General features: G+C 38.1%; 1 protein-coding gene across 1 annotated transcript in view; it reads right to left on the bottom strand.

Annotated features, from left to right (window-relative positions):
- Positions 1-4,667: 4,667 nt before the first annotated feature.
- The window catches only part of ASZ1 (ankyrin repeat, SAM and basic leucine zipper domain containing 1), a gene marked incomplete at both ends in the record, with an annotated part of 38,367 nt that continues 18,190 nt past the window's right edge, over positions 4,668-24,844 (bottom strand). The window contains 9 exons of the mRNA XM_080346010.1: positions 4,668-4,820; positions 6,531-6,644; positions 7,078-7,183; positions 12,268-12,380; positions 17,549-17,605; positions 17,989-18,064; positions 20,830-20,942; positions 23,387-23,521; positions 23,785-23,896. Coding sequence (XP_080202136.1) covers positions 4,668-4,820; positions 6,531-6,644; positions 7,078-7,183; positions 12,268-12,380; positions 17,549-17,605; positions 17,989-18,064; positions 20,830-20,942; positions 23,387-23,521; positions 23,785-23,896 — 979 coding nt within the window. The remainder of the gene's footprint in view (positions 4,821-6,530; positions 6,645-7,077; positions 7,184-12,267; positions 12,381-17,548; positions 17,606-17,988; positions 18,065-20,829; positions 20,943-23,386; positions 23,522-23,784; positions 23,897-24,844) is intronic.

The raw sequence follows: 24,844 nt of genomic DNA, 5'->3' as shown, positions 1-24,844 counted from the left end.
GAGAAGGATCTCACCCTCAACCCAATGCAGCCCTGAGGGGCTGGCAGCCTCCCGTCTGCCAGAGCAGACTGATGTGCCTTCAACCACTGTTGTGCACACTGTTTCTCATCCAGTGAAGAACTCGTGCCACGTGCAAGAGAGATGACAGTGGAGCAGCCAGGAACACTGTCAACCCAATTCTTTGAATATGTAATATACCTTATGATATGGACCTGAGGTTTTTCAACACAATAGTGAAAATAATGTAGTTAAACCCGCATTTTTACATTAAAAAAGGACTGCTTTCAGAAAATCTGAAGGCATTGATGGCTCCTCTGAGAAGAATAATTAGTAAGACCCCCCCCAACCCTGAAGTAGAAGGCATCTTCCCATATATATCAGTCAGCAGCACAGCTTAAAAGAACTGAAAATCCTTCCCAGAGGGATCCCTCCAAGTCCTGCTTACAGAGACTATGGCTCTATATTACATGAAACCACACCTTTTTAATCAGGATAAAAACTAATTTAACAGTTATTAAAGCTTTTAATGATACATATCAGATTATTCGTTTAATGCCAGTAATAACCCACTTCATACCTCACCACTTATCATTTTTGGTCTGTAAAATACAGAGACCCATTACCTGGAAGTTCCTGTTTCTAGAATAGTGAAATAAAAATTGCAAATATACATTTCCCCCCATGCCTCCAGAACGAATAAATGACAGTAAAAGTCTTTAAAAGCAGAAACCTGCAGTTATGATACATGCTGGACCTTCAAGGCTTTTTATCCATGCAGAAAGATTTCTTACTGTATGAATACTGAAACAGCCTGCAAGAAGCAGATAGCTAACACAAACAAGCTATGGATCACTTAAGTCACCCTTTCATGACACAGAGTAAGAAGGATTTATTCAATTTATTCTGAAAGAGACATGTTCAGCAAGGCTGAAGACTCAGCATCTTCCACCACACAAGGCCCAAAGCAACATTTGTAGTACTTGACTAGTAACACAGAAGCTCTGTTTGGGAGAGATGACCTGTAACTTTTGCAGAACTGCTGTACCAGAGAAAGCAAATGCAGGCAAACACTTGCTTACACATATGAGCAAGTTACAGCTTTGGGGAACACATGAAGGGGTTAAAAGATGGCAAGAGGAAAAAGAATAAACTGCACAGCTCAAGCTTAAGTCTTGTCCCCAACAAGGCAGTTGGATGAAGAAGAAAAAGAAATCACAGAACTTCTCTAACCCAATGGAGAACGTAATAAAAAAGCTCAACTTTCTCAGTTTAAGAATGTACGTACCTAAAATTATTGTCTACTGTTTGCAATTGGTACCCAACATGAATAATTGGGCAATGCTTCATGACAGACCAGGTACTCCACAAGCCAAATTTAAAAAGCAAGGCAAATCCCAAAGCACAGAAAGAGACAGAAGACACACAACCTGCAGCTGATCTGGAGCAGGACAAATTAGAAATAAAGAAAAATCTTCAGGTTCTCTCAAATCTCCACAGGATCACTCAAGGCCCTAATTTTACATAACAGTCTAAAGACTCAGAAAAGGCCATTGCATGAATATTCATCTGTATCAAGAGAAGTTAGGTATGCAACGGTATTGCAAGTAGGAACCTCGCTGCACCTTTAAGCAATTATGTATCTGCAGGATGTGGCCCCAGGTCCAATCCACTCAATCCTCCCACATCTCAATTTGCACTACTGGGAGAGCAGGACAATACCGCACAGGGCTGGCCCTCTTTACCTGCTTAATGCATGCAAAGCCCTTCAGCATTCTCCTCCAATCCCTTCAAAGATGTGCAAATGATTGTCTTTTTACTGTTGGGGGATAATGGCTTTAATTTGATGACTTGCAGAAGGAGACCTCTCAGCAGGGACATTATCATCTGAAGGCTCCCTCACCAGGTGCTGCTGGGGGTGAGAACTTTGACAGCGTAGCTCAAGGGGACAGATGTTGAAGGAATCTCTTTGGCTCCTGCCCTATCACCACCATACTGTGATACCTCCTCAAACAGAATTTGAAAGAGGCACTGGAACAACACGGAAGTGAATAAAGGACCTTGAAATTCATTGTTTAAGCCAGAGTTTGGAAGCTGAAGGAGAAGATATAATGTTTTATGGTAAAAATAATCTTTATTTGGCTCTTAACGTTTCCTACTCACACAACATGGTGTGTATACATAAGATAACCTAACAGGACCAGTGTCTCCCAAATGTGTTTCGGAGGCCAGCTCCCAGTGTTCAGACTTTTAACTCGTGTCTACAAAGAATATTTTATTTTAACTCTCAAAACCAGAAAATGTTTATCAGCAAGTATCATGCATTTTTTTTCCCCTCATAGGTAATTTTACACTGATGGCATCATTCTCATAGTTGTATCTATAATTTAGTTAAATACTGATAAAAGTATTTCCTGGAGCAGATTTCCTATTCAACTGCAAGACCTTCAAAGTTCGCTTAAAAGGCCTCCAGACACGTGGATCTTCAAATTAGTGAAAAAAAGATAATTTACGTTTTTAGTTACCGTTCCAAATGAAAAGATCTGCTAGTGACAGAAAATGCATCTCTTGAAATGGAAGCTTCTTTCAGTGTCCTTTGAAGTGGCTTTTTTTTTAAACGCAAATTCTCACGGAAGTGGAGAAGTAAAGAATAGTGAGGCTAAGTATCAGAATCTTCTCCAGGGCAGTATCACAGAAATCTTACTAGTAGTTGAAATAATTCCACTTAAAGTACCTTTCGGGAACACAGTATGAACAAAATGCCTGCCCACCTTCCCACTCACTCCGCCCCCCGCCCCCCCCCCCCCCCAAAAAAAGGAAAATTAAAAAAAAAAACAAACGAAAACCACAAACAAAAAAAATCCCCTCAAAATTAAAAAAGGAAACTCCCTCCGCCTCACCCAACAGAACAGCCCAAAAGATTTTACATGTCAAAGTTCTAGTAATACTTGTGAGCCATCTCATCACTGGCCAACTGCATTCGAATTGTATTTTAAACTAATTAGAAGCAGAGGGCTCTGTATGTATAAGGTTCCATGTGTATGATAAGCAATTAAAACTGCACTTAACAGATTTTTGTATTTCCACAGATTTTGCCATTTCCATGGGTTCTTCCTTTTGTGATAAGTGTCTCATTAGTTCAGGATTAATTAAAAGGTAATACCAAGAAAGAGAGAACTTCTCAAAACACTTTGCTGGTTCAAGTCAGTAGGCTGATAGCATGTGCTTTTCTTCATGTGTGCTGGTAGATGGTGGTGGTGGAAAATGCAGCTTAACCCCTCTGATCCAAAGCTGGGAACAGAATAGGGAAAAAAAACCCCAAGAAACCAATAAAAAAGCAACAAACAAAAACTTATGTTGTATTTGCCTCTGGCCTCATCACTCTGTAGGAAGTTCCTTGCATTGAAGGAGAAACCTGGGAAGAAAGGAGGCAAAACAATTGCAGTGACAAGGAAACAGACTAACACCCAACCTTGTTTTCTGAAACAAAAAGCAGAGAACAAGTGTGACCACAACTGGAGGACTACTCAGGTTTTTATCTTCTCGTTACTAGTCTCTGGAGGGAACATCAAAGATTAAGAGTCCAGACAACTTCTCTAAAAACAGAGAGCTAAAGCATGACACACCCATTGAGTGTGTTCATTTTTTTAGACCCCTCCTGTTTTATTTTGATAGAAGAATGTCCCTTCAGAAATATTCAGCATTTTTACAGATGTTTATTGAAGTCTGCAAAAACATAACTGATTTGAATTAACTTAGACCAATTCTCCTTTTTCCAACAAAGCTGCTCTGGTAACCAGATGAAAAACAGATATTAATGTTTCACTGCAGAATTACAAACACCTTTTTAAGTGGAGAAAATATTAAGAAAAAATTGAACATGAAGCTGTTGTAGTGAAAGACCAGACCAAGACAAAACATGCCTTCTAAGTTGTTTGCATTCTTATAGCAAAGGCCTGCTACAATCCTTTTAATAGATGTGATGAAACTCTTCACAGAAGTCAGTATCCCAAAGGAAACAGATTTCAGACATAATTTGAATATAATAGCTCAGTGAGAAATGGCTTTTCAGGCAAGGTATAACAAGATCTCCACAGCCTTGTGATCGTGACAAAGGTAAAAAAGTACTTTTCACTGAGAAGTTTTTCATGTGATAGATTCATATGAAAAACTGCAAGAGAGAAGATCCTTATTAACACAAAACTGCATAGGATAATTAAAATATTTTAAACCCTCCCAACCCCAAAAGACACCTGCATCATAATTTTAAATACAAACATATGATATAATCAGAATTACTTGCTTATGTTCACCTCTGAACAACAGTTAAAGGTAAAAATTAAACAAGTAATTATGAAACAATTATGAAACAATAGTAATTATGAAACAATAATTACAACTTCATGCAAAAAAAGAGAAGCAGCTTTGACAAGGCTTTAGACCTACAGTCTATACCAGAAATAATTTTGAAAATAAAACCCTAAGATATATTTCAGTAGCAGTTTTCATTTTTAATAACTTTATTTCTATATTGAAGTACTTACTAGATGCAAATAATACAGATACGATGAGAAACTACACAAGTTTTCACATGACTTCAGATCAACTGCATATACTAAGCAGAAGCATAATGTGACTAAGTCTTCCAACAGTATTCATAGCACTAAACTTCAAGTCAGGTTTTTCTTTACCACTAACTTAGTTATAAATAAGAAAAAAACAAATCCAAACAATGTTACTGCTCCTATTTTTACGAATCTTTTTTCCAAGGTGTGTGCTTTTTCTGGCAGTTTCACTCGGCTGGGGTCATTCATCTGTTCATGCTGAGGCAGACGTTAAGTTCACGTAAGAGATACAGCAAAGAAAAAAAAGTTAGTGTGAAAGCTTCTTAAGTATGTGATGACATACCCAGTCCTAAGAACCTGCATGCATCTAGGATTGATATCATATTTTTCCCATTGTCTGCCTCTGCTCTGCTTCTATTGAAAGAAATGTGTGCAAACCTTTATCTTATCTGATACTCAATCGCTTTGTAATATATATTAGAAAAACAAACTGTTTGTTTACAAAGTTAATTCCTCAGGGGTAAAACACACTGCGAATAGATGCCACAAAAATCTAGTAACAAAACATTTAAATGCTAATCTTCCAATATTTTAACCAGAACTTTTGCCATTTAATTAATAAACCAACTGTTTGTTAAAACAGGCAGTTAAATATGTAACAGATTAGACACGGGCTGAAGCTGAGTGCAGCCTTGTCATGAAGTGCAACAGGTTTAGGTTCCAATTCCCCACCTTAGTTTATAACGCTTGAAAGGCCATCTCATCTACTGTGCTTTCAAAAATTATATGCTACAGACATAATAGGTACTGCTGGCGAAGTCTTTTAGTGACTAAGCTTAACAGTACTGAAGGGAATTCATACAAACTTCTCTACGACATTTAACTGCTTCACTTAAATTGACACTTTTCATAATAAATGTTTCAGTGGTATATTCATGCAAAAGTGTCCCACCATAAGTTAAGTAGCACAAAAATGTTTTATCAGTGGAAGTCATGAAACATTACAGTATTTTAACAGAACAGGAATTACATTTTGGAAGTAATTAGAAGGCTCATGTTTAACACCAGGTACAAAAGCCACTGTGCTTCATCTTGACAGCTATAAAACCTTAAGTACAGACAAGAGCAAAGTCAAGTGGCACCCAACTCAGATCTCGCCCAGCCCTTGTAACTCACCTACACATCCAGGAGGCAAATATATACATAAATTGATTTTTGCATATGCAAAAAAAGGAACATAAATAGCTAAAAAGTTCTTTGCCACAAATTCCATCTACCTCTTAAACATATTTGGTGTCAAGTGATTTATCGGGAGAAAGCCGTTATATCACATTAAATTTACTTAAACTACAGGAAATCACATTAGTAGCATTATACTCAAGGTCTGAGTTCCACATGGCTTCATTCAGCAACAGATTCCTTTCTGACACCGATGCTCCATTTACTCTATCCCAGCGCCATTCCTTTTACTAGCTTATTACTTAAAATGACCCCATCTGACAAGAAGGTGTCATTGTGTTGGTTTGAGAATGACTGATGTGGTGCTAACATCTAGCCTTGACCTCTCCCACCCTCTTCTTTTGTCACTCTGCAGAGTTATCTGGGATGCCTTCCATTCAATCCATAAAACTTTAGTATCTTCCTTGTGAGTCAATAATTCCACACAAAAGATTCCTTAACTAAGAAGTAAGAGTGTAACTATTCAGAGTGGTGTTTATGCCACAGTGGTTGTCTAAAAGCATAGGGATACATTCCACTTAATTCTTTCCTGTGGTAGAAAGACTGTCTAATGCCGCTGTGGAATATTCTAGATTATTGCTCATTCTGTCCATGGAAAGGGTGAAGGGGGAGTGGTAAATGCAATGTCCAAGCCACAGCTTAAGAGCCTGTGCCAGACCAAGGTTTCATTGATGGATATCACATTTGAAACTGGTACACAGTCTTTAACAGCCTCACTCATGCTCTCACCTTCTCCACCAGGTCCTTCAGTTTGGTAACTTCTTCTCCCAGCTTTTCAACGCTGCAAAGCAAGTCTTCGCAGACTTCAATAAAACTTTCAGTCGGTGCCCACTGCAGCACTATCTATTAACAGTTACAGTTATTTACCAGCATTACTGTACATTATGATTTTATATTTTTTAGTTAAATGTATCATAAAAGAGCGTCAGAAAAAGTTTATAACTGCATTTATTCCGTGTTTTCGTTGTATGATATACACACATGATCTACTACTCTCTGGCAGCCTCTGTGGAAATCTTTTGTCACCTTAATTTCCCTATCAGCAGAAACACAAAGAAAAAAGATTTATCTCCTTTAATTGGGTGGCCTAAATATTTGCAATACATTATTAAAAAAATGTGTCCTTTTGAGAAAGAACATTGGACAGCGCTATAGAACGATACAATAATCAAGATGGTCGATGAGTATTTGTATTTTTCATTTTACAAGTTAGAACAATATTCTAGAGTAGAATAATATACTCTGAACCTATATTTCTCTTTTTTTGCTTGAGTACCTTGTGAGAATTTTCGTGCAAATGTTTATTCACGGTCTGCACAGGAATGATCAGCTTACTACACTCTTTATTCAACTTCTGAAGAAACTTGAGGAATTCATCTCCACTACAAAAATAAAATTATATTCTGTTATTTGTCAAAGGCCGTAACTTTTTGCAAATTAAATATTATCTATGCATTTCCAACATTGGCTAGTGAACAAATCAGACATGCACTTTCATTGCATTGAAAAAAAAATGCGGTGTCATTTTAACATAGGGTAGTTAAACACCACATTTAACATCCTAGCAAGTTCTGCACCACCACCTCTTTTGGAAGGACAACACATCATTAAGTTATCTGGAACATTCAGCTGGTTAGACACACCAAAAGCTGAAAAAGTGTCACCTAAAAGCTTTTTGGCAACATTCTATTAACCTCCACTTCTGTTTCTAACTCTCGTCAATCCTGTAGTATCAATGAAGACATTTTATTACCTGATGCATGAGTAATTTTATAACACATTTATAATTGCATAATAACTGCAGCACTGTTTTCCTGTGCATATGTGTGTACAAATCAATCTCGCAACATGAGAAACAGAATTTATAGACAATTTTATGCTGACATATCAATATTCCTGACCTGCAGCTTACATTTCTGAGGGAGTAGGGGGAAAAAAAATCTGGTTTGTACTTTGTAGCTAGAACTGAAATGACTAGGTTAGAGTCATTTAGTCTTCAGCACAGTGGGAGAAAGAAGAATCCAACAATACTGACTTGGCCCCTGGATTTGGAAGTACATTCCTCAAAGCCTAAAATACCCCATGTTATCTGCTTTGAAGGAAGTATATACTTAGTGGTCAAACAGAAGCAGGAAGACAGCTCTGAAAATTAGTTTGATCAGTATCGCCGAAGAGTAGAGAAAAGGATAGAAAGACTTAACAGACAACTTTCATTGTTAAGTTTCAAGAGCTCCCACATGACACCCAGTCAATTTATAAGCCTCAGAGAGTGTTATTTACAAGTCCTGGTGCTAGTTATAAAGTTGTCACCATTGACCGGGCAGAGGAAAGGCAGGGGGCGAGGAAGAAGATCATCCATTTGTTTTTAAAGAATGAGCTCTCAAAACCCAAAACTCCTGAGAAGTGCCTGTGTCTTCAGTAGAAAATTTTCCACTACTTATAAGCCACTCCAGTGAATAACAAGCAGGGGTAAAACAAGTTCCTATCGCAGGACTTCCCATTATATTTACAGAAGGATTTGAATGAGTTAATTCAGACCCCAATGCTCCTCTTTCCAAGGGCAATCTGCTACTAAACTTCAATGCAACATCCTCACGGCACCTTCCTGGCTGCTGCTTCTGATGGCAAAAAGGTACACATCAAATTTGCCAAACAGCTACACTAAGCTATATGCCAGTGTGGTGCAAATACCTAAACAGAGACTGAATTTAGCCCATAGAGTGCTTTCCTTTAACTCTGGCACAAGACCACTAATGAGCAAAGTTTCCACCACTGCACAGGACATCCGTGATTTGCAACTCTGCTGAATTGTTACAACTTAAACACTTAAACCAGAAATATATAGAAGCATCAGAAGGGATACTGGAGGTTAAAACCCAAGTCTGTTCATGGTTTTTATGAAGACAGGGAAGTAAGAAAGCTTATCAGCTTGTTTAATAAAACAATTATTTCTTTCCGAACAATATAACTGAATATTTAGGGTAAAAAATGGAACAGTAAACAAAATAATCACAGCTGGAGATAGTCTGACAGTTTCTCTCATATTACTACAGTCAAGCCACGCTCATGAAAATTTCCTTATACTTAGAAGGATAACTTTTTAGTTGGCTAGGGTCAGATATGGCACCTTCTCCGTTTTGTCACAAAGGAAATGATTTTTAGGAATTCTGGAAGGATTCTCAGCAAAAATAAAATATGTCATGGGCATGAAATGGGGAGAAAAAAATCCCAAACATTTCTACTTCTCATACTTCTTTATTATAGCAATAATAGTTCTTGAAAATATTTTCCTGTAATTTTGTATCTGTTGCAGTAACATGTTCTTGTATTTGCAAATCGAAATAGTGCTTTCAAAAAAATAATCACTTTTTAAAAGAATTAATGGTTGTCAAAACACCAGTGGCTAAACAGTGCTAGACACTGTGAGTTTATAATCAATCAGTTCAACATTTTCTACTATGTTAGTTTTTCTATGACTTAATGACTGATTTTCCTTCTCACAGGATGACTTTGAAAAAGTGGGAAGTAAAATCTTTATATAATAGCATGTAAACATAGTCTATGATTTCAGTCTCAAGGTCAGATTCCAAGAATACATGTCAAGCTGTTTTCTAGAAAACTATGCAGTGCTTGCTATAACTGAAACGCTGTCATATTTCGTATACTTCTATCTTTAACCAATCAATCATTTTCTGGTTTTAAGAACTACATATGATATAAAACCATACTGCACTAGGAATTCCGTATGTCACTGGTGTGTGAGGCTCTACAGGACATCATGTGGGTTTTTTATTGTATTTGGCCATACATGCAGTGAACTGTCAACTTTCTGTGTTTCTCCACTTACTCCCTCTGTTCAGCTTGGTAAGCTTTCTGCTTGAATGTGTGTACTAAACACCACCAAAGACCAATCTGAAAAAACCCATACATTTCTAGCACAAAAATGCATGAAGCTTAAACTGGGCAAAGTCCTCTTAAACTGCAGCTAATTATCTATTGCTGAAGAGCTGACATCCTTTTCTAAAGGTGGCTAACTTGGACAGCCAGTCACCCATATGGCTGGCCCACTATCTCAGCTCAGCAGCAAAGCTCAGGTGCTGTCAGAGTATTTATGGTGTATCCACATCATACTGGCTTGTACCCTCTTGCGTGGTGAAACTTTAGTTCTTCAGCCTTACAGCACACATATTAGTTTGCAGCTGGATTCTCTTCTGGAAGTACACAGGTACTTGTTTTGATGGAGAAATCTTCTCACAGACTATAAGCACTGTCAAGGTCCTGTGTTAGGACATGAACACCCTGTTCTCCCAGCCCACCTCCGTCTTTCAAGAACTTCCCAAATGCCTTGCGTGCCTTCCCACATCTCACGGCTCAAACTTGGCACCATGCTGCAAAAAGGTACCTGAAGCATGCTGCAACGCCTCTTTTGTGTAAACACAGTAATGGAAACAGCTATGGGCACCACGCCAGCATCAGGAGCAATCGGTACGTGTAAGGACGACTCCATGGGAGTGCAGTACTTGCTAGGCAGACTCATGTAACCAAGGCACAAAAGACAATGCTCTGGCAGAACCACATCATGACATGACTGCTAACGCACAGTGTCTGTGTGATTCAGCTGCCCGCAAAGGATGCTGACATATACAGAATGAACTTGAACCCAAGCACATTCTTTGGTCCAATGAACACCATGACTAACAAAGGTCTAGCCTTACAGTATCCAAATAACGCTGACAGCTCTCCCCAGTTTTTTGGAGAGGGAAGAAATATCTAACCAAGTAGCAGCACAGCTGTCAGGTCACTAGTCAAGAGTCAAGACCATCACCCAGCTCTCCCACATCCCACAGCTCAAACTCGGCACCACGCTGCAAAAACATACCCAAAGCAGGCTGCAAAGCTCCCTCTCAAGTGACACACACTTTAAAGAGGAACTGAACTCTTACTTTTCTAGACAGTAGAAAGTTATTTAATGAGTAGACTGGATGCAAAGAGGAGTTTTTTCAAGCCAGGCTGGTAAGGTAACACAATGCTATGCAAATGGTGGTGGGACTGGGAAGAAAGAAGGAAGCACAGAGAATCTAACTTACTAGTGATGCAGCTAAAGAGTAAGGAAGGAGAAGCATCTCCAAACTGGTATTCTCTAAGTTAAACACAGCCCAATTGACTAAAGCCTCTGAAAGGCAAGCCACAGTTTTCTGCCCGAGTAAATTCTAAAACGTTTGCAAATTAAAATATCAAAAATCCCATTTTCAGGAGCAATTCCACTGTAGTTCTGGGATGTAAAAAGAGGAAAGTTATGAATACAGAATCTAAACTCAAGTCTACGACTCTCTTCTGGAAAAAAAATATATTTATACAACAAAATAGAGGGCAGAGGTTTAAGAAGGCTTTAGACACCTCTGCACTTGATACAGCCTTCATTCACTGCATGTGGGAAGTGCTGTACCAGTGCTTAGGGAACTGATGAAGTTTAAAAAGGTTTCTGAGGGATGTTCCTCTCAGCTCCAGCCTGGCTTTCATGCAATTGCACAAGACTATACTACAAGTATAAGGGGTATTGCAGAGTTGATACTTAAAGCTATAAGAATGAATCAATAATGTAAAAAAATATCAAGTTGTAATGAGAGTTGAAAGGAGTAACACTTTCTTAAAAAACAGTTTCCTTATAAACCTATTTCTACCAATGCATATAATCTATGATAAGGAAAACATCTTATGAAGTTCTTAATTTGTAATATAAAAAAATGAGGTATTTTAGAAGCAAGTTAAAACTGCTTCCAGTGGAAGAGAAAAACGAGAAAAAATCCTGAACCTATTCAAAAGTCACATTTATGATTTAAGACAAACACACATCTCCCTCCCACACAACTTTTTATTGCATCTTACAATCAGACAAATTTGATTGCAAGACTATTAGAGCCTGTCTGGTCTACAGACAAAACAGAGAATTACAGAGATCACACCACGTGGGGTTTTTGCAAGAGTAAATTACGTTCTTGAAGCACAGGGAAGCAAGGAGGGCAAGACCACAGAGAAATAACAAAATCTGCTCACTGAAGCCTATCAGAGAAATGAAAGAACGAGTAAATAGTGGAGCACGAGAAGCCAGTTTCAGAGTTTATGATACGAACTCAAGGTATAATAGTAAAAACCCTGCAATGCAAGGTCATGAAACCGTGTGAGGTACAAAGAAAGAATCCACCACTCAAAAAGACAGCCAAAGCAATGGCATATAATGGCAATATAACCCATAAACAGATACCTACAACAGAAATCTATGCTTCCAACTTCCTTTGTACAAAACACACCTAAACCAGCCCTCGTACTCTACTAACTGATGTACTCTCATGAATGTTATACATGGGATAAGGTATAAGAGAATTTTACCTTTGAGCTATAGAAAACAACACAGTCATCATAAATAATCCATATTTCACTTCCATTTCCTTAGATATACAGTTAATACCTCAATTCCACCTTTACCACTTCAGGGAGGTCTTCAATTCTTAATTCTTCCACTTGTAGTTCTTTAATAGCATCTAGGAGTGTCTGTTGATCTCGAGGATTTGTAATGCCGATCTAAATTGAAAGAGTAATCCCAAATTTGATTTACTTTTAATGCATATTAGATATAACAGTATAGTACCATTTATTGTGTGAGCTTCTAACTATTAAAACTCAAAATAAGTTGCTCTTAAGTTATTGCAACCAACTACAATGTATGTAACTGCCAATGGAAAAAATAAAACCACAAAAATTATTCAATAATGCAAAACAAAATTACAAAGAACTGAGGAAGAATCAAGATGAAATTGCACAGGATACTCAGAAAATCTGCTTAAGGTTTATTAAAAAGAAAAAAGCAGTTTTTGTAAGTACCCCTGTGTTGTTAGGATGCTATTCTCATCTGTTTCAGAGTCATCTCAGTAATCTCTTATTGCAAAAGAACCAATCATCATGATGGTAACACAGCATTAACTTAGAAAGAATGGAAACTGTCAAATCAACATCAAACAGAGAATTTTACAGAAAGAGGTCAGGTTTTAAGAAGTGCTTTTTACAAGCTTTTGGGTGTGTATTTTTTTACAGTTAGAGAAACGGGTCTCATAAGATACAATACCTCTTTAAAAATCTTATTTTATTATAGAATCTAATTAAAAAAAAAGTTATGTCTACAAAGAAATCTAGTTGGTTCACACTATCTCCAAAAATTCAAATTATCAGAAACTAGTAGAGAGAGAGAATATGATCTGTTAAAAGGACATTCAACCAGATGTTTCTACCATTAAATAGGCTGTAAAAGCAACGTTTCTATATATCTGAAGGACAGCACAGTTTCAATACTTCTAAACTCAGAAGAGATTTTTCACCTCAAATTAAGATCAAGCCTAAATACTACTTAACATCAGCTTATAGAGTCCCTAAGTTCAGATCCATTCATTTTCCACACACTTGGCTAATGCTGCAAACAACAACAGAAAGGTTCTGAAGTGTTCAAGGCTTTTTTGTCACTTTTAGCCGAAGAAAAACATGATTTTCTTCAGAAGATACATACTATGTAACTGAGATTCTCCAAGTGATGCCTGGGACAGAAAACATTGTCATCTGTGTTACACATCAACTATCTCAGATTAAAATGTGACTTGCATTTAAATCTTAGACTGAGAGTTTTCTTGCAGAACACTTAAATGAAGAAAAAAAAAATCCATTTGTTAAAAGGGAAGTACTTCTGTGGCACATTCAGTACTTTTCCTTGCTCATCTGGCAGGCTGCGGTGCAACACAGGACTTCTGCTGTTAGCAGCCCTACGAGGATGCTTCTCCACACAAAGGGAAAAGCTTGTAATGCCAGCTCCAAGTCTGACTATGTTCCTAACTCTCCAGCTGAGCACCTGGACCCAGCAGGAGTGGACCACTCTGGAATTTGAGACTGTAAGGATCCCACAGTCTTCAGAGGTACAACATGTGGGGCTCTCACTGATGTTCTGAGGACCTCAAGTTCCCTCCTGCAGCCTCAGAAATCTTAAGATTTTAGTGTCTGCAGTCTCCCAGATTTCTGTAATTATTGCAGGAAGAATTTTGAATGAACAGCTGACAACACACATCAGATCACAATGCCAGGCAGCCTCAACTCCTCAGATGATGCCAAGCAGCAGTTCTAGGGAAGAGAAAGTGCCTAGAGAAATGCTTGTGTTGTGTGAGGCTGTTGTCTCTGATGCCCAGTGTTCAACGTGGCTCCATAAAACAGTCCTGCAGGTTCTCCACCAGGTGCTCAGAAATCACAAGTAACTCGTAGCCATGGACTCATAAGCGTGTCTTTAAACATTTCAAAACCAAGTTACAAAGTTCATAGACAAGTAAGTTCTTCAGTCCTGTAAAATCCCAACAAGATTAACTGGGGGTTTAACCACAGGTGTCATGAACTTCTGAGTTTCCAATAGGTTGCCATGGGTACCTGAACCAATTGTACTCAATTCTCTTTGGTAAATATCACCAGCGGTCTGGAGAGAGAAAGATGTAGGTTTCCTAGAAATAATTTGCTTTACTTATGTTGAACCGTAAATTTGCTCCATTTATTAGTTCTCAGGTTTGCCTTGTGAAGCCCTATCTGGTAAGAACTAATGTTTTCTTAATGCTTACAAAGCACTACAGCAGTTGTTTCATGATGCAGAAGTAAGCTGATAAGAGCAGCAAATTTACTTTTAATTATAATTAACAAAATAAATGAACTCTTCAAAGGACACAATGGCAGTTATTATTGAATATTAAAACTATCTTGCTTAAAGCAAGAACTATTGTGAAGATCTGGTTTGCTTTTGACTCCATCTTCTCATTTTTGGAACAAGCAAATCAGAATACAGTTTTCTGACTAGTGTATCAGGAAGATGATGTACTTCCCTTCCTTATAAATAAAATGCACTTTCCTCCTTCTGCAAATGGATCACTGACTCAGCACCACCACATCAGACTCCTGAAAATCCATGCCCCAAACTCATGCTCCAGCATCAAAATGACTTTTCTGTCATCCTTTAAATGGCAATGAAAGAAGTGGCAAATAACAGATTGCCTCAAGACATTAAAAATGACATACTTCTCAGGTAAAACCAGTGAAGTTATGCATGAACTCTTACATCCTTGCCACCTTGCCCAAGTAGCCTCTATTTTTAATAACCTGACAATTTTATGCCAAATATTAAATGCTTTTTTTGAGGGGTAGGGGAACAGAGGAAGGAGAGCCCTGGAACTGTGATATGGAAGTACACAGACCAGATAATTCTCTAATGATGAAGTTAAACTTCTGGGTTATAATTTCAATTTTGATGTGTCAAATTTTCATTATGCATTTTCAAATCCAGAACAGAATGCCATTTTCTCTTATTCTAAACTAATAACCATGTGAGAAACAAACCTTCTTAGTCCTAAAAGCACTGAGAAGTAAAATTACTTCTGCTGCTAACTTGTGAGATAAATGCTCAAATAAAACTAAAAAAAAAGATTAGAGAGTTATAAGTAGCACAGAATCAGAAATAAACCTCCAAATGTTGAATAGACTTGTCCCAGTATATTGAACAGACTTGTCTCAGCATGGAACAGTTTATAAGCTTGAGGAATGTGGAGATTTCAGCTCTAAAGAGTCATTGTTTAGGCTCTGTTGTAGAATACAGATAAAGATATTTACAGAGAAAATATCTTTTTGATATTGTTTGATGGAAGAAAGCATATCATGTTAGTGACAGGATTTCTCCCCAGTTCTCTGGATACAAAGCAGCTTGGTTCAGAGGCATCCATCAGAGGTCATCATTAATCTTTGTAGTAATAAGATCCAGGCTCTTTAAAATAGCTGGCTGTTAGCTGAAGATCTGCCATCACGCTAAAAACATTCAACTCTGGAATTACTAGAAAATAGATTAGATTTGTTCTATCAGCAGTGTGGGGAGAAACTGTTAGTAGAGCTCTAAAACTAGACTGCATCAAGAATTTGGGATAACTTATGAAATGCAAATAAACCAGGAGTGTTATATAATTTTTTAAACTCTCAGTTGAAGACTAATTAATTTATGTCCAAGCACAAAGCGCAATTTATTTTCCAGGAACTGTTTCCTGCTGTTGCAGAGACAAGAGGCAAAACAACTTTGTTACTATAGATATTATCTTCCTGTGCAAGAGCAGCTGATCCAGGTATTTATTTCAGCTGGTCCAAAGAAGCCCTCTTTATAATAGGGAGCCTCAGACATGTTCAAACACTGGGAAGTTACCAGTTTGTGTCAAGTTATGTCTCTCTGGCGAAGGAACTGCAAGGCTTAGCCATTCTCTAAAGTCCACAATCCTCTCACCTTCTCCCAGTCTCCCCTGGACAAAATCAAATAACTATTACAACAAACCAGGTGATCAATATGAACACAGAGTCAGATTTGCAGTTTAATGCAATCACAACCAAGACAGCAGCTCACAGAGCGATGAGAAGAAAGCCACAGAAATCTCCTTTAAAGAGCAAAATTCCTGTCAATGGGGGCTTTAGGATTCATATGAAGCCCACAATGGGATGCTGACCAATGGGCATGATCCTGGGGTTTCAGAAAAGCACTAACATCAGAACATGCTGACATGCCTTGTAATAGTTAGGTCTGAGTGAACGCTTAAAGATCCTTTCATGAAAGCAGCTTCCTATACACGCACACTCTGAGAATACAGAATTACTTCTGAGCTCTGCCCAAACACTGAAAGTCTACTCAGTTACAAGACAAAACTTCATACGAAACATCCTGGTGACCACAACTCTGAAGAAATATTAACATCTGTATGCAAACGTTAGTTCCAGCTGTTGAACACGTGCCTCCTTGGTACCAAAACAGCAGGACAAAAGCTGACACTGAGGACATAGCCAGCATCAGAAGCAGGGAGCAGCCCTGAAGCAGCTATTTTAATGAGGCATCTTTGGTATCTCAGAGCAGGCACAGAGCGCTCAGAAGAATACTGTGGCCTGAAGTACTTACGCTGTTCCAAGGAGACTCCTATGACTGGATTTTATTATGACACCCTTCTGTAAGCACAGCAAGTCTTTCCTTTCCCACAGGAATTATTCCAGCGAAGTCAAAGGAAAAGCAACCACCCTATCTCACTGGAAACGAAAACCTTTTAATAATGCATCACTTAGTTCAAGATAACAGCAAAATATCAATCTTTCCAGCTGCAGTAAACTGTAAGAAACCAAATATATATATATATATATATTTGGTACGGTTTTACAAACCTGTGTGGGATATGAGATTCCACAATGCAAGAGAGCTCTTGTTTTTCCCCACAGAAATTACAACCTCACAAAGGAGGACCACATTTAAAGTAGTTGTTTAGGATTATCTACTGCTAATCCTAGCACTGATTTCCCTTCAGGGAAAACATAATTAAATACTAAGAATGGTAACAACTAAAATTTTAAATGGAGCTATTTCTTGCTCACCCCAACTCCCACATCCTTGCAGCAAAGAAATACTGGGGATTTCCACTTCATAGTCAGATCTAGGCAGAGAAGATGTAAGAATTCAACTCAGAATTCAAGGCTGATCTGTGGGATTACGTACTTTAGAAAAGGCCTGTCTATATTCACATTAAAATTCAAGAAGTTGCAGAAGATTCTGAAAACAGATCTTAAAAAGAAGTTCTTACAAGGTTAGACATTTAAAGACAAGACATTAAAAACATTTAAGAAAGATGAGAAAACTAAATTAAGTTGCAAAGTAGTAAACTGACCTCTGTTAACTCATCTTTTTGCATGTTCAGAAGTTGTCTTAAGGTTATAGCTCTTTCCTGTATAAAACAAAGGATTTTCTGCCATCAAGAAGAACTCCAGAAGACACTTTTCACTGATTTTTTTTCACTTATGTTTTACTTCAGTTTTCAGAAACAAAATCCACTAAATGCCACCATTATCAAAGCAATGAAAGATTTCTCCAGTTTAGAAACATTCTATGTTGTAACTAATGCACATAATCAAAATTAAATAATCCAATCCAGTCCACTGCAGTTTAACATAACACTTTATATACAAACTTCTGTTTAATAAATTTATTTGACTTAATTTAAAACATTTATGTGAATTTAAATACTAATAGACATAGAACTTATTATGCTGTAGGTGCATTTTGATTTCATAAATTACTTTACAGATAGCAGATACATCACAAACTTACCTTCAATAATCCTATTATGTGTTCTAGACCAAGACCATGTAAAAACACTTCTATGTCATCTAAAGTTGAATAGGAACTGTAAATATAATTAATGAGATTTGAGATGAATACAGTGGAAATTTAAAAGAGACATCCAGGAAAAAAATACTATAGAAAAGCTCTCCAGACAAACCACGGGGGAGCCACCTAAAGTTGTACACACCTACTGATGACAGTAGTATCTCATGAGCATCAAGCATTATGGGGTACAATTTAACCTATCAAAATTTTATAAGTGACTTTTCAGTTTAATGAGTTGAATTGAGCCTACAGGGAATTATTTTCATAAATAAATGCTGTTATAAGCAGTAAAATGTTCCAACTGAACCTTAAAGTTGAATCACAGAAGTTTGAAAAATTTGGAAGCGGGGTTAAGGAAGACAACTATGTATTCTTATCAGATAACACTCATTTAAACTGCATTCAGCCCACACCTGTTAATCTTCCTGTTCTGTTTATATCAAAAAAAGGTTATCAAGAAAACAGGTATGTCTATAATTAAAGATGGTGGAAATTAGCCTGGGAAGAACTTTGTTGTCAGAAGACTTCCGTTCAGAAGGTAGACTGAACAAATAGTATAACCCACCATAGGTTTAGAGTTTAACATTTGCACACAAAGATAAAATATTAATTTTGATTCCTCAAAAGATATAAAAATAGAAGGGAAAAAAAAATCTAAACAGCTTTCAACAGTCAGATGAACAACTGCAATTAACAGAATTACACCAAAAAGCAAATCATATGAAATGCAAAGAGGACTATTGCACTTGCTACAGTGAACATTTCACCAAAGCCCTGAGTTGAGATAGTTTGCTCTGTCTTATTGTAGGCCCTGAAACGAAGCTTTGCCCCCTTTTCACATGAAAGACTGAAAGAGCTCCTATTAAAATTAGGAGAAAAAGGAGAAAAAAAAAAAAAAGAGAAGGGGGAGAAAACAAGGGGGAGAAAACAAGGGGGAGAAAACAAGGGGGAGAAAAAAAGGGGGAGAAAACAAGGGGGAGAAAAAAAGGGGGAGAAAACAAGGGGGAGAAAAAAAGGGGGAGAAAAAAAGGGGGAGAAAAAAAGGGGGAGAAAAAAAGGGGGAGAAAAAAAGGGGGAGAAAAAAAGGGGGAGAAAAAAAGGGGGAGAAAAAAAGGGGGAGAAAAAAAGGGGGAGAAAAAAAGGGGGAGAAAAAAAGGGGGAGAAAAGCGGCAAGCACAGCCCCCTCCCGCAAACAAAACCAAACCCCAAAGAAACCTCTCTGAAAATTATTCTGAATACATAAGAAAATATTCCCGGTTTGCACATTGGGAATCTTGCATTTCAAGATTTCTGAAGGTACAACCAAGGCCCTTCAACCGGCATTCAAACTGACTAGTTTGCAAAGGTTTTAGGAGCCCTTGGGTAACTCATGACTTTTGGTTCTGCTAATAGTGCAAGGAAAGGACTTATTTTCCCAGAACAAAGAAAGGGCTATTCAGCATCTAGACCAGGGGTGTCGAACTCCTAAATGTAGGAGCAGTTACATTTATACAGGCTTAAAATTACATTTGGCCTTTTGAAGGCAACTGCAAGGCTCATGTGGCCCCCGGTGAAAGTGAGTTTGACACCCCTGATCTAGACAGTAACTTGAAAGCTCCTGAACCAGAGAAGGACCTAATCCAGGAGCTGAAGAAGGCAAATTCCCAACAGGTATGTGCATCTCTTTCTCTAGCCCAGGGCTCTGGAGCCAGGACAATTGTCTAATTAGGATGGCAGACAGGAAGGACTGAAGCTATACTCACTACCTAAGGATGACAAAAGATGACAACAGCAAGGACGACAAGTTATACTGACTGAGGCTGCATGGTGGGGCACAACTGATGTCCGCAATTGATGATGCATTAGGAGCAAATGAGAGAACAGCGACTTAAGAGGACAACTGGCAATGCCTGTGATGAACATTGTGCAGGCAAATGGTGGGAAGGAGACATCCAGCTCAAGGAACTGTGATGGAGTAAACACAGGTATCACTGTACATCTCGACTATCACTAGATGGAAAAAAACCCCACAACTCACTATGGAGTGGGTATGTGTGTATGTGGAAACGGATAAGACATATTTGCAAGAGCAGGCGTTGAACAGCCAGACATCTGAGACACTCCAGGGGACTGTTTCCTGAAACAAAGAGTTCTACTAATTACCATAGATGCTCAAAGTTATGAAACATCAGAACTAGCTATCGTTAACATAAAAATCCTTGAGGGATTTGTCCCAGATTTGTCCTTCTGGGACAAAGCCATATCAGAGATCTTTGAAGTTGCTGAATCAGGGGCTGATTTCAGTCACAGGACACCTGCAAGATTGAGGGTCAGGGGCACACTATGCAAAAGCTTCTACAGCTTAACTAGTGTTCATACTTAATGTTGACTCTCAGATACGCAGAAATAAAGAAAGTGGCATAGCCCTTCTTGGTGTTGTGAAGCTGAAAACAGGCATTCACTGAAAATATAAAAAATTTAACATCAAATGAAGACAACCACACAACAAGGAGTATCCAAAAGGAGAGCATACAAATCTAACAGAGCTGAAATGTACTGAAGTGACACTGTACTTTACACCAACTTATAGGAAGGAAAGATCTAGGGCATGCTCTTTGTTTATAATGCAAAGGAACTTGGAAATCTTGAGAAATTAATAGTTCATTAATATACTTACTGTGGACTCTTGGCAGCACTCCAAACAATACACGATATCTATCAGTGCAACTTAATCATTGATATTAATAAAGACAATCTCTTAGGAATGTTTATAAGCTAAAATTACAGTATGACTGCATTTACCCAGCTCCGTGGTCAGAGGCAGCTGTCAGAAATTTGTAGATAGCCTCTTGCTTAATCGTTTCATGGCATCCCCCTTGCAAGTGATTTGCAGCCAAAGAGAGTAAACTATAAATCTGGAAGAGCCAAAATGAATTCATTATTGTTCAAAATCAAAATGCATAAAGACACAGGAGTAAGACTACAAAGAGTTCTATCATAAATGACTACTTACAGGGAACATGAAACATCTGTCACTTCTTCTCTAAAGCATGCAACTATGATGGGGAGTTAAGACTAAGCCCACAGAGTTTATCACGAGTATTTCTGAATTAACTGAATTCCAGCACAACAATGAACTGATGGAGAGCAAAACAGTAGATATTATGTAGCCTAGCATCTGTCATTACAGAAGCAGGAATACACCAACATACTCAATTTTGTGGTTCATAGACAACAGTTCTACACACACAAGGGAATAAGTTGTCTAAAGAGCACAGGGTGTATGACTATTTTAATATCTCCATTTCCAGTGCATATATGGATCCAACATTTAGCAATTTACAACTGACAATCTAACTTAACTATATCAGTCAGACAGGGATTCTTTCAACTGATTAAAGAAGTAAGCTTTCTGCCAGACATCACTATGCATCAGTGATGGATTCCAGAAACTGAATTGCCCCTGAGTTTTGAGATAGTTACTAGAAAATCCAGCAAAACAAGTAGAACCTCAGTAAACCTAAAGGAATGGTGAAACCACTTTCCTGAAATTGAAGTGACTAGCTGGTTTTATATACACATATACATATATGCATGTGTGGTGGGTTGGTCCTGGCTGGCAAATAAGACCCTACCCAGTTGCTCACTCACTCTACCCCAGCAGGCTGGGGGAGAATCAGAACGGTAAAAGTGAGGAAAAAAAAATAAATAAAAAAAATCACAGATTGAGATGCATACAGTTCAATAAATGAAGCGGAAAAAAAACTCCAAACCTTAAGTGATGCAAAAGAGGCAACTGCTCACTGCCTCCCACCAGCAGACCAATGCCCAGCCAGTCTGCAAGTAACAGCTACTTTGGAAAAACTCCCTCGATGATTTCATTGCTGAGCGTGATGTTTTATGGTACGGAATATCCCTTGGGTCAGCCGGGGTCAGCCGTCCTGGCTGTGCCCCCTCCCAGCCCTTTGCTCACCCCCAGCCCACTCGGCAGAGGCGAGGGGCAGAGTGGGAAACAGAGAAGGCCATGCCACTGCACAAGCACTGCTCAGCAACGGCCAAAGTACTGCCGTGTTGTCAGCACTGTTTTGGTCCCAAATCCGAAACACAGCACCGTAAGGGCTGTTTGGAACAAAAATAACTCCATCCCAGCCAAACCCAGTACAATATGTAAGAAAAATATCTCCCTTTCCAGATACAGTTTCTGCAGACGTAGTCTATATGAGAACCTGTCATACAGACTGAAGAGCAGACCCCCAAGACTGTCAACAGCCTGAAGAGCAGACCCCCAAGCTGGAGAAAGCTCATGACCATTAAATATCTCAATATCATCTGCAAGACTTTGAAATAACTGTGTGAAAGTTACCGCTTCACAGGTCAAGAGGCAAGACCCACCCTCTCAAGTGTGGGGAACCTGTATTCCCTCCATGTCAAAGTTGTGTTATAAGATTATATGGTTGAACAAGTCATTTATCAAAGGCAAAAAGCATTTGTAGCTCTTTCAGTAACCTGAGCTAACAGATCACTGAGCCTCAGACACTGATCTTGCCAGCCCACACTGACAGCTTTGTGCATAGTTATCATTTTTGCTCCTGCCTAGCCCTGGAGTCTGGCAGGGGAAAAAAAAGAAAGAAAGAAAAAGAAGCTCTAAAGTGAACTACAATTCACATACATTTTTGAAGAGCCACTGCAAAAAGCCACATTGTTGATAGGAGCAACTGAAAGCAAAATACAAAGAAATCTGGTCTGATCGATCTAGCATGCATCATGTGGTAACCAGTGGTAAACAGATTTAGGGGTATATATGTTGACTTCAGCAGTTCTCTCCTTACATTGACAATTAGTGGCTGCTCTTCCAACGATCCGATGTCCAGTTCACATTATTTTACACCTTCTTCCCTCCCAACAATGGATTTTCAAGATGGTTAGTACCAACTCCCCCTTCATTTTAGCTTTAGCCTTTTCACTTCCAAATTCAATCAGAAACTATACACTGCAAATTAGTTTGATACCCACATTCTCTCACACACTTTGTCAGACAGGTAAAAACCAACACATAATTTTTCTGCTTCTCATATCAACATTACTAACATAAACTATCCCTTGTTCTGTGTTCTAAGTCTGAAGTCAAGGATTCTTAAGAAAAAAAAAATCAACATTCTCAAAAACTTTATAGTACTTAGAACCCTGTGGAAAGTTGGGATGTAACAGAAAATAGTCTATATAGATGTAATAGCACAAGTGTTCAACTAGCTGCTATAATTTAGTTATTAAAGTAACATTTCTACAGAAAGTTATATAATTAGTAAACAAATTTTTGAAGATAACCACAGAATTTACATTTCCAAGAGAAAAGAAATACCTCTGAATGTTTATTGATTTTTGCTAGCTCTGCTGCTGTTTTCTCATCCTTAGTCTGCAGATTTTTGTCAGCTCCCAGTTCGAGCAACTTAAAAATGACGCTTTTATGTCCACACTGTGCTGCCCATATTAATGCCTGCAAAGAACAACTTCATTTTACCCAGTCTAGATATGGAGTAAAAAAGAACAGAGTTTCAATCAATAATGTAATATTCACATGTTCTTATATGGCAGAATCTGGAGACAAAGACATGTAAGGCAAAATAATCACAAAGCGGTGTTAAAGCAGAATATACCAATGAGTATTTCTGAGGAAGCTCTACTTCTAAACAAGTTTGTGTGTTCTTGCTTTTGAAAATTTGTATCACTAATTACAACACACAGAAGTAAATCACTTACTGAATACCCATTTTCATCTTGGGCATTTATGTGTGATCCATGAGCGACAAGAAGAGCAACAACCTGAGGGTATCCTTTCCTAGCTGCGTACATCAGTGGAGTCATTTGTTTCCTAAAAGAAAAGTGGATGAGTGAAAAAAATATTTCAAGATATCAAAACCCAGTGGCATTATCAAGTAGAGCACCTCAATTCTGTAAAGATTCTCTGTTCCATAGAAGAACTGAGCAGAAGATGAAACCCCAAGACACCATATTCACACTTCAGCACAGGGTCAATGTAACAGAACATACCGATTCCGCAACTCACTTACATCCAGTTAGCAATTTTTAAATATTTTAAGAGCTGGCATTCATTTCCTGATTTAAATGAAGTCAAGAAGTCAATTGTTGTCCTTCACAAGAAATAAACTTGGAGGAAACTAAACCAGTCTCTTCCAGGAGTTTAGAATATAGACTGATAATACTTCAGAGAAAACCCAAACAATAACAACAACAAATAAATAAGCCCACAATCCTTTGTCACTTCCAAATTCTAGTAGAGCATTAAAAAAATAACCTTAACATGTCCCAGCTATCGAACATGGTGGCTTGGTGAATAAACCATTTCTGTTTTGGTTCTGAACTACACAAAACCATTTTTTTAAAGGCCACCCCTCCTGTTGCTACCACAGACCCAGCAGCAAGTCCATCATTTAGCACATGGACCAGCTTAATGAGAAGGGAATGGGCATAACTGCAGATTGTAGTTTTTGTCCTACTAAAAGCAGAGAATACCAGCATATCACCCATTTTTCCCCCTAGGAAAAAAAAAAAACCAAACTGTCAGGGACTTTCATTTTTTATTTCAAAAACTATTTTTAAAAGACACAGCTTAAGTGACATATTCTATACACAGTTTAATTTAAATCCCAAGTTAGGAAAAGAAATATGCAGTTTTGTGGCGGGCAAGTTGTAAAACACAACCGAGTATTTAAGAGGGCTAATATTAAGAACAACAACTACGTACATGCTTGCAAAACCCTCTCTGGTAAAAACAATGTAAGTAAAAGAATGACAGGTC

Source organism: Nesoenas mayeri (assembly GCF_963082525.1).
Source record: "Nesoenas mayeri genome assembly, chromosome: 1".
Classification (NCBI taxonomy): Eukaryota; Metazoa; Chordata; class Aves; order Columbiformes; family Columbidae; genus Nesoenas; species Nesoenas mayeri.
This window is presented reverse-complemented; position numbering and strand designations above follow the sequence as displayed.